Source organism: Montipora capricornis, chromosome 11 (assembly GCF_036669925.1).
Source record: "Montipora capricornis isolate CH-2021 chromosome 11, ASM3666992v2, whole genome shotgun sequence".
Lineage (NCBI taxonomy): Eukaryota > Metazoa > Cnidaria > Anthozoa > Scleractinia > Acroporidae > Montipora > Montipora capricornis.
Window position 1 is genome coordinate 548,802 of NC_090893.1, and position 10,206 is coordinate 559,007.

A 10,206-nucleotide genomic window follows, 5' to 3' on the forward strand; every position below is an offset into this window, starting at 1 on the left:
AATGTCAAGACCTATCGCTGTTTCTAATTTAGGGCCAGGCATATTTACTTACAAGCAAACTTATTTTGTGTTTTTTTTTGTCTTTCTAAGAATACACGTTTCATCTTTCAGCTTCACAAATCTATTACATATATTGATGGAGATGCTTTTTTGCTTTACAACCTACAGGATCCTCCAGGGATTTTTCTCAGATTAAAGGTAAACGTTTTTCAGAGATATTTGGCACTGCCATACACTTTTGCTTTGAAAGAAAGGTTTAAATAGTTGGTCGAGTTTTTAGGTTTACTGGGGTCTCAGTAGAAGCCATGGAAAAAAATTCTTCTCGCCAACAGTGCAATTGAACTTGAGTTAACTGGTTATAAGCAAATCATTGTGTTTGCCTTGACCATGAGATGGGGGAAGTTCTCCAGGGGGCTATAATAATAGTGTCGTCTGAGATTCTCTTATTTCCCTGCTAGTTGGGATGCAGGCGAGCAAAGTCACGACAAGGCAGATCTTGGAGCTTTGAAAGTGAAAAACGCCTGGTCCCTGTAAGTATGTAAGCCTAATAGCGAGCAACCTAGCTTACTTCATCCGGGTTAATATGTCACTCAATTAGAAACAAACAAACGAACAAACAAATAAATAAGCGAAAGCATTAACTGGTTCAGTAGCAATCTGACTGCAATGTCTATCTAAAAACCAAGAGAACTAAAGCTAAAGTTAACATATCTTAAGTACTAAAAATACTTATAGCTTAGTTACGGTAAGCGAAGCATTTGGAGACAACTGAAATCCATCAGCTTGAAGACTTGACATGGGCACATTCTGAGTGCTTACATCCTGAATGTTTTCCTGTTCGTAAACTTCTGACGTGTCTCGCTACTGCCAACAATCAGAAAAAAGTAAGATAGCATATTTTTCATTTGTTTCATAGGTGATCTTAAGAAACCAATTCAGCTCTCAAGCAAGGTCCAGCACATCCCTGCACTGTGCAGCTTGAAGCTTCTAATGTATTATAAGACTTGCCTTGGACACATTCTGTGGGTTTTCAACATCGGCGATGGCTGGTTCTTCAGCTTCTGCGGCGTTTGACCCCTGCTAAGATCAAAGTTATGATAGCATAAGTTTTAAAAGTTATTTCCATACACAAATTTAACTCTGCTATGCAAGACCCAAGTACAAGTAGCTCCTATTGCAAAACTTACCGTGGACACACCCCGTGGACTTACAACATCTAGGTTGTCCAGTTCGTCATCTTCTGCTGTCTTTGCCTCCTGTGTTGTATAATAATATTTGGAATCATCCTTTTTGCCAAAGTCAAAGTAGTCCTCTTGCTCCTCCAACATATCATCAAGTCTTTTATAGAGCCGCTGAAAGCTTGGCCGTTCATCTGGGTCTTGGTTCCAACAGTCTCTCATCAAGGCGTACCTTAAAAATTAACAAAAATAGGAATTTCTTTCTTCCTGAAGGAAAATCGATCTTTATACAACCTGCTAACCCTGTTTCCCCAAAAATCATTCGTAGGTTCCTGACTCGAGCAAATTTCATTCTTTTACGTCTCATAGACCGTATTAATTAATGGAGGCCAATAAATTATCCCTTTGTCCTTGTGCTAATGAAACCAACTACCCTCTTTTGCATGAACAAAACAGAAAAGAAATGTTGCTTTGGAGCGAGGCTAGTTGGTCTCATTAGCACAAAGACATAAGTTTATTTTTTGACCGCCATTGATGAATATGGTCTGCAGATATTTTAAATTCTTAAAGGCTTTATTTATACTAAGGTTTCTGTTCTTGTAGCGCCAAGCTTTTTTATCTACAGGCAACCGTATTTTTTGCACAAATAAAATGAATTAAATTTGTGTCTTGTATTTTTGAGTAGATCTGTGTTGATATGGAAGAAAACGAAACTAAGGCCAAGCTGACAGTGGTTTTGGACCTTATTTTCCAACTGCGTCACAATTTTAAATGTGTTAAATTGCAGTTGCCCAAAACTATTTTTTTCTGTCCTTATCTTACAGTGTCTTTAAATGTAAAGTAAACATGGCTGAAGTTCAATTAGTAATAATTAGCCGAGCGGGCGTGCCCCTTGATTTATGTTCAAGTGAAGCACTCATGTCTAACTTGACTGATGCAGGAAAGTACGAAAATAGATTAACCACTCACTCTTCCTATTAACATCAAAACACTGCACCTTTTTCATAAAACTTGTTGCCTACAAGAACTTAGGAAAAATCACCTCCGTTTAACTTACACAGGGTCTGTGCACATGTCAGGTTTTTCCAGTCTGTAACCTGCTTTCAAATTCTCCAAGAGCTGTTTGTTCTTCATTAGTGCGTAAGGAGACCCCCCTGTAAATGATCGACATAATATGCATCAAGACAAATCATGAACCATAGAAAGGGGGGAGGGGGCGCTCTAATGAAAGAAATCCGAGACTAAGACTTAAGATGCAAGAGGTGAAGCAAAGATAATCTTCAACCAAGAGTTCAAAAGTTTTCCAACCGTAAATAAGAAAGCGAAGGACACATGCAGAAATGCAGATCCTATGCACAGAAAATTGGGAAGGAAGATCAAGGTCGTTTCATGGGTCTCATTCACGCGGTGGCCATATTGGCCAGAGACAATAGATTTTGTACCCCGAACCTCGAGTTGAAATGTTTGGGAACGAGTTTCGGTGGGACAAAACAAAAGTTTTCAATCCCTCGGGACTCAACATGGCCCATTTCATCCAAACCAGCATTTGCTTTCGCTTTCGTTCGCTTCCTGCCTCAGTTCCTTATTTAATCTGTTAAACACTTGGCCATTCCTACTTACTTACTTCATTTCTTTACTTGCTCATTCAGTCAGTCAATAAGTCAATTAATCTTTCGGTAGCAACTCAGTCATTGTATCAGTCAGTACTTTCGATGGTTGCTGCGAAACTTGGTTCCTTCCCTCATTTGTTTTACTCATTCAGTAAGTCAGCCCGGAAGCCAGTGTCGGCAGGGGTTTCGTTTGAGGCTGGAGGCCGGGCGTTTCATCCAGTCATTTTCCATTCCATGTCCGGTACTTTGATGCCAATATTTGAAAGGTTTTGTTTCATTTTTTATTTTTATATATGCATGTTCCCAGAACTCCCCAGGTACCTAGCGCCTTTAGCGCTCGCAAGACGCCTTGCGGCGTCAAAAAATGTCACGCCTCGTGCTTTCAGAAATATGTCCGCTATTTTAAAAAACTGTCCTGTCAAAACCCTGGTGTCGGTAGGCCAAGGTAAGTTGGTTAGTCAGCCAGGCGGATGGGCATCCTTCCTTTGTTCCTTTGTTCAGTCATTCAGTTAGTCCGTCATGACAATGACGGCTACGAGAACCGGCGCCACATAACAATTGGTTTACTTAGAAAAAACACATACTTCTGCATGCCCCGCACGTGCGTTTAACATTTTGATACACTTCTTTGAAGTTCTCGTCCTGGCAATGAAGTGAAATAATCAAATTTGAAGTTATCTGCAGGAAGCATTAGACGATGAATTTTACATTTTCTCTTCAAAAACCCACACCGTTCATACCAATTTTGTTTCTGGAATGAGGATACACACTTTCATTTCCGAACGACTTGAAATCATCGCGAAATTATTGCAATAACGGGGAACAATAGTTTTAGATAAAGTTCTCGTCGCCTTTTCTTGAGGTCTCTAAACGAGTCCTTTTAACTGACACTGATCGTTATAACAGATAAATACAATTTGGAACAACTCTAAAGTTCCGGATCACAAACACTTTTGCTTTTCACTTCAGTTTCCAGCTAACAGCTCCATATGTAGTACAATATGTTAATTAAAATTTCATAAATTATCACTGACCAAGAGTTGCAATTTCCCACAGAACCACTCCGTAGGACCAACTGCAAGTAAAACAAAACAAGTTAACACCTATGCAATACATTGAATTAGGAATGCACTAGCATCTGGCATGTTGCATTCACTGACTCTAAAAACACCAGACTTGATACTTACACATCGCTCTTGGTGGTAAAGATCTCTTCAAAAAGTGACTCTGGAGCCATCCACTTCACTGGCAGTTTCTTTCCAGTGTCTACTTTGTAGACCTCATGGTACAAGTGCCGCATCAATCCGAAGTCACCAATTTTGACTTTCTTGCCGTGTCCCACCAGAATGTTCCTCGCTGCTAGGTCCCTGTGCACCAGACCCTTCTGGGAAATATAGGTCTGTAAAAGAAAAATGATTATGGGTATTGCAAGGGATTTGTGATGTAAAAGTCAGTTTTGAGGGCCCAAGGCACTGGATTCTCACAAAAAATATTTTTCCTGGAAGCGTGTAGCCTCCTATCGCAGAATCTTTTTAAGGTTAATTGTTCCTCCCACACACAAGAACGCCACATTCCTTTCCCGTTGTGAGACGTTAACCAATGATTTGCTTTTTATTTTTAAGAGTGTGACCAAATAAAAAAGCTGTAATAACGTCCACTGCAATTTGCAACGGAAATTTGAAGCTTGAAAATTACACGGAATTTAAGGTGAAGGTTAACTTTTCTTACCATATTGAACACCATCTCTGATTGGTTGAAAGAGGGAAAGGAATATGGGCTCCCGTGAAGCAGACTCTTGCAGGTGGGAGAAACGACTGACCCTAAAAGAGTCTGTGATAGGAAGCTAAGACCAGCAGAGATGTAACCGCCTATTTAGTGCTAATCCAATAGAGGTGCCACTCAACTTGTTTCCATGAGGCGCATGTGCTAATCCTGGTGCCAGCACGTACCAAAGAGTTTTAATTGGGTTTGCCGAGAAAGGGCGTTACATACATTTAAAAGAAACGTTAAAACATCATTCAAAAAAACGCTAAAAAACATGATGGGGAGTAGAAAAAATAGCATATCATCCACATATGACCATCCCAAACCTCTGTTGTATGAAAAAAGTCATTACAAAAGAGCTCAAAGAAGAGTGAGCTAAGCATTGATCTTTCAAGCAGATCTGATGTTGTTGAGATGAAACCAGTTGAAACAGGACTTTGGGCTTGCCATGGTTTGGTTATGTAACTACTGATCATGTCATCAGCATCCGACACCAAAGATCGACAGTAACGCATGCAAAAACTCCGGAACTTGCTGAGAAAGACGGAATGAATAAGAAATTAAACGCAGGAAAAGACTAAGACAAATACAAAAAAAAAAAAAGAAAGAAAAAAATCTGGCTATTTATCACTTACCATGCCACGTGCTACCTGCCAGGCAAGCTTTACTGGATCAAGTGGAACAAACGAGTCACAATCCTCGTCACATTCATCAGTTGTATTATTAGTGGAGGCATCTTCCTGGTTTGATGCGGATGATGAAAACGTTACAAAGGGTGTTTCCAATTCAATAGTAACAGAAGCATCAACTTCGGTTCCGTTTTCTTCCACAGATATGGAAGGCCCAATGTTTTCATGCAATATTGTTTTCTCTTCTTCTGTTTGACCATCCTAGATATATATAAAAAAAGGACCATACATATAACTTGAAATGAAATAAATGTATCTTTAAAGTGCTTATAGACGAAATGACGAGCTGATCCTCGCATTTATCGTCCAGATAAGTGCGAATATCGCTTCTTCATTTCGACAGATAACGTTAGTGAGTAAAACTAAGAAGGGGCCATTGCTGCCAGTTTAGTTGAAAAGTACATAAATATTGGCCATGATATGATATGATATTATATTATGTTCAGCTAACCCTAACCGAAACGGTTGTTAATGCGCTAGAACGTTTCCTAGAGATTCTCAAGACTTCACATTCGTCAACATTAAAACTTAGTCCCCATGATGCAGTCCGGTTAAACAGACCGTACAGATCATTTTGCAGGGCTTCGCAGTCCTCTTGACGACGAACAACTCTATAACACTTTGCATCATCAGCATAGAGAGCCATACTGGTGCATGGGCTGACAAACTTGGGGAGGTCGATCACGTATAAAAGATATAGGAACGGAGCCAACAGGCTGACCTGAGGAATACCCTCTGAGATCTGGAAGTCAATTGCAAATAGTCCGAGAACCAAAAGAGAAGGGGACCCGAGATGCCGTACAAACCAAGCTTGTGAAGAAGACGGCGGTGTGGAACCGAGTCAAACGCTGAAAACAATGGTCAGGGTAGATCATATCGATCTCATTCCCTGCATCCAAGGCTGTCCCAAGGTCGTTCAGAACGGACAGAAGCTGTGTCGGAGAGCTGATAGTAAATCTGCCAGTTCGGGAATAAGTTTGGAGAGCACACAGCGTTCGCAGAGCTTACTGACGATGGAGAGAAGTGAGATCTGCCTGTAGTTGGTGACATCGGTTCTTGGCCCCTTCTTGTGCAGCGGGCATATATTATTATTATTATTATTATTATTATTATTATTATTATTATTATTATGCTGTTGACATAAAAGATCAAATATACCGTTGCTAGTTTTTCAGCAATGATTATAATTGGTCAGTACATCCAAAAATTTTACTAAATGTCGCCTGTTATCGTAAGCTTGAGCTGTAGGCTTTTTGCATGTGCATGTCTCTCGGTTGATGTTCGGTAGTATGACTCCGTACATGCCAACAGACAGCAGTAAAACTAATATATAGCTTTAGCCAAGCCTAAAAGCAGAGCTCCGGGGTTCTCTATTCTTACAAGAAGTTGACGTGGCTTGAGACTGCAATCCAATCGAAACCCAGTACCTAGTCAGCGGTCAACTTTAAGAAAAAAAAACCCAGCTGACCTCGATGAGCTCAAAATTTGAGCCCACGATATGGTCACGTAATACTGGTCACATTGGCATACATGGACGGGTGGACGCACGTACGGTCGTGGAGTACAATATCTTCTTATCCATGATGCTATACGTACTCGCCTTTGACGCTCGGAGCTCTGCTATAATAAAGATGAATCTTTCACATCGGATAAGACCAATAGTGATAGGATGTACCTGGTCCGTATTTGACTTCTGTTCCCTTGCTCCGTTGTACATCTCTTCATCTTCGCCAACGACGGTAACGCCAACGGTAGATGTTTTTATCTGCGTGGACGAAATCAGGGCCAAGTTGTTAGAAGTGAGATAACTTCACATCTCCAAAAAACGATGTTGGAACAGTCCGAACTAAAACGCAGGTGTAATGAGTTTTAGCTTGTCATCTTTTAATTGTATGTTTGCTTGAGTCTACGATACTGGTTTCTTGTTGCTGTTTTTTTTTTTTTTTCAAACAAAAAAATGAGAAACTTTTTAGCAACTACGGGACACCACGTTAAAGGCTGATAAAAAAAATTGGATGTGGCGAGATAAGATGAAAGAAATGCTGTCCTGTTATAACTTACAAGTGCACCTTAGGTAAGTGTACTAGAAAAAGATCTACTTCCTGTTATTAGGGAGGAAAGCATATTACCTTGCTTCTCTTTGCTCTCAACCACTGAAGTAAGTCGCCATGAGGAATGTACTCGACAATCAGACGAAGTGGAGTAGCTGTGGTCCAACAGCCCACGAAATTCAGCACGTTTGGATTCTTCCCCACTACCTTCATGGTCTCAATCTCATCCAAAAATTCGTATTTCTGCTCTTCAGTGGCGTTTTCTTGAGAAAAAAAGTCATGAAATAATGTTGAACAAATCAGTTTCAAAGTAGGTTGCTTGAGGCCGGGACAAAATAGGCGATAAGTCGCTGCAAAACGTCGCGGCGACAAGTCGGCGCGACAATTCGCCTTGTGTGACACGGTTAATTTTACAAAAATCACTGTCGCTGAGGCAGAATTTTGTCGCCGCGATTAGTCGCACGAATTCAAACGAGTTTGAATTCGTGCGACTTATTGTAGCGACACAATTAGCAGCGTTGTCGCACCGTGTGTATACTTCCGGCAAAAAATAATGAATATAAATGAACCAATGAGAGAGCGTCATATGGTCAGCCATATTGAATTAGATAACTAATTCACATTCCCCTTCATACGAGATCACTGCGTGTGCACCGAACAGGCGTCGTGTCGCAGCGACTTGTTTCGCAAGTAGTACACATGGAGCACCTTATCGCAGACCAGTCTCTGCGACTTGTCGCCTAGAGTGTCCTCGTCTTTAGGGTTTCAGTGTGATGAACGGTTAATTATTTTATTGTAATCTGACCGCAGTTTACGCAGTAAAACACAACCAAGCATTTCCGTTTTTTCTAATACAGGGCACAATGGAGTTTAGAAAAACCTTAATGTAGAGTCTTTAATTGCCAGTAGCTACCGTGCCTCCGTGAGATACAAATCAGAAGCTACGATTCAAGCAGTAACTGTCACTTAGAAGCTTGCGAAGGTCTGATAAGCAAGTAATTAGTTTAAATCTTTGGCATTTCCTTAATCATTGTTGCATGGGTTTTGTAAAAAAGTTTTTCAGTAATTAAGTTTATTTTACAAACTTTATTAGTTGTCGAGTCTAATCCTTTAAACTAAGTTTCTTGTCCTCGTGGTCTTTACAGTTGGTCTGATATCGTTTTAAATTCGATAGCAATCGAGGTATCATTAGTTTTTTTCAGCAATATGTTATTACCACGTGGAGCTATAATTTATACTCACACAGAATTTTTCCGGAGTACTTCAGTGGCTTATACCTGGTTATATTTCATTATTAAATTTTCGACCTCGGATATTGCGTTTTTAGCTTTCTGATTGGTTCACTCAATCTCACTGATCAGCTCATATACTGTATGCCCTAATATGGAAAATGATTGTGTCAAGTGTTGCCAAGCTGGAAACTAATTGGCCTTAATTTCCAAATGTCCAAGCTTTCAGAAAGTAATGAAAATTTTATAAAACAATTATTTCATTCACACTTGTTGGATATGAGACTGGTTATCGCCAACTTAACACTACTCGCCTCATTGGCTGTTTACAATCTCATATCTGATGTGCGCTCGCGGAAAAATTGTTAAATAAAATTTCAGTTTACAGCTTATTGAATCAAGGGAATAAATCACGTGTCCCTTATCCCTACATCAAGAACACTTTATTTCGAAGTCAAACCCGTAAATTAGTCCTTTAATCGCCCTAAACCGGTTTACCCTTGAGAGTCGTTTGGTGTTGCATGCAGTTTCATGACATGAGTGCAATCACGCTCATCGACATAAAGCTATAATTGTAATGAGATTCACATTAGTTGGTGTAGGAGTCACAAGGTCACCCTCTTACCATGACGTCATCCAAAACCCCAACCAAAGAGCGATACATGAATTGAAGTTCTCTAGAACAAGCATTCAAATTTTTACAATGCAGTTGAAGTCGAAGTTAAATAGTTGATGCTTGCATTACGTACTTATTTACCTTAATTGACTCCCGGGATTCAAATGCAAGGTAATTACTTCGGTGTGTTATCCATACAAGGAATAGGCACTTTCATACCCACCATGTAATTCTTTAACAGCAACGATCTTGTACTTGAAATTTTTCTCACACCAGTCTTTGGTATTCTTGTTAAAGAACTCCAATCCGTCAATCAATTTGGCTTTGTGCACCTTCCCAAATGCTCCTTGACCCACCTCTTCCAATGATTCTATTCTCTCCGGAGGAATTTCGCAGGAATTCAGTGGTTTAATATCCTTTGCTGTCCTAAAAACAACAACAACACAAAGTAACAACATCAATTACAGCTATCCAGATGTGGAAAAGGTTTCAGTAAGTTATGGGACTCACGCAACGTCACAACAAATGTTATTTTAGGTCGCAGAAGGAATGGTGCTTATCCCTAATAGTTGGCTACGAGTGCTTTACCTTTGGACCATAAACAAAATAGAGCTTTCACAACAGCCTTTCTTGCTATCTTTTTGTTTTGTTTCCGCAACTCTGAGACTACGCGAGACCATTATCATTTGAGGCTTAAATGAGATTTGGGGCATCTCAGTGAAGTCCCAAAAATGTGCACTGGAATGAGTGTTCCAAAGGAATTTGTCCATGATCGTAGCTTCGAATGATAACTGTCCCTCTATACTGCAAGGACTGAAATTGTCTGCAGCATGCATTCTCGCTATAGAAATGAAGTGGGTGACAAATGTTAATCCGGGTGAATGAAATGAAGAGAGGATATTTTCGATGGTAACTCGGTGATACTCGGAAAGAATCTGAGTGCTCCTTTGCAGGTTTTGAACCTACAACAGCCTTCCGATGACATGTTCGGATGCTCAAGCACTGTGCTATAGGAGACTCGTGGGAGCCAGGCAATGATCCATGATTTCGATGGTGTCTTGAAGATACT

The 10,206-nt window shown here is 40.1% G+C and overlaps 1 protein-coding gene across 1 annotated transcript in view; it reads right to left on the reverse strand.

The window, feature by feature from the left end:
* Window positions 1-983: 983 nt before the first annotated feature.
* LOC138023834 (tyrosine-protein kinase receptor torso-like) overlaps window positions 984-10,206 on the reverse strand; it is a 19,820-nt gene continuing 10,597 nt past the window's right edge. The window contains exons 2-9 of the mRNA XM_068870921.1: window positions 9,361-9,563; window positions 7,371-7,555; window positions 6,917-7,006; window positions 5,188-5,442; window positions 3,976-4,187; window positions 3,823-3,863; window positions 2,236-2,332; window positions 984-1,410 (exon numbers count right to left, since the gene is read on the reverse strand). Of these exons, the coding sequence (XP_068727022.1) occupies window positions 1,110-1,410; window positions 2,236-2,332; window positions 3,823-3,863; window positions 3,976-4,187; window positions 5,188-5,442; window positions 6,917-7,006; window positions 7,371-7,505 (1,131 nt within the window). The 5' untranslated portion in view covers window positions 7,506-7,555; window positions 9,361-9,563 and the 3' untranslated portion in view covers window positions 984-1,109. The remainder of the gene's footprint in view (window positions 1,411-2,235; window positions 2,333-3,822; window positions 3,864-3,975; window positions 4,188-5,187; window positions 5,443-6,916; window positions 7,007-7,370; window positions 7,556-9,360; window positions 9,564-10,206) is intronic.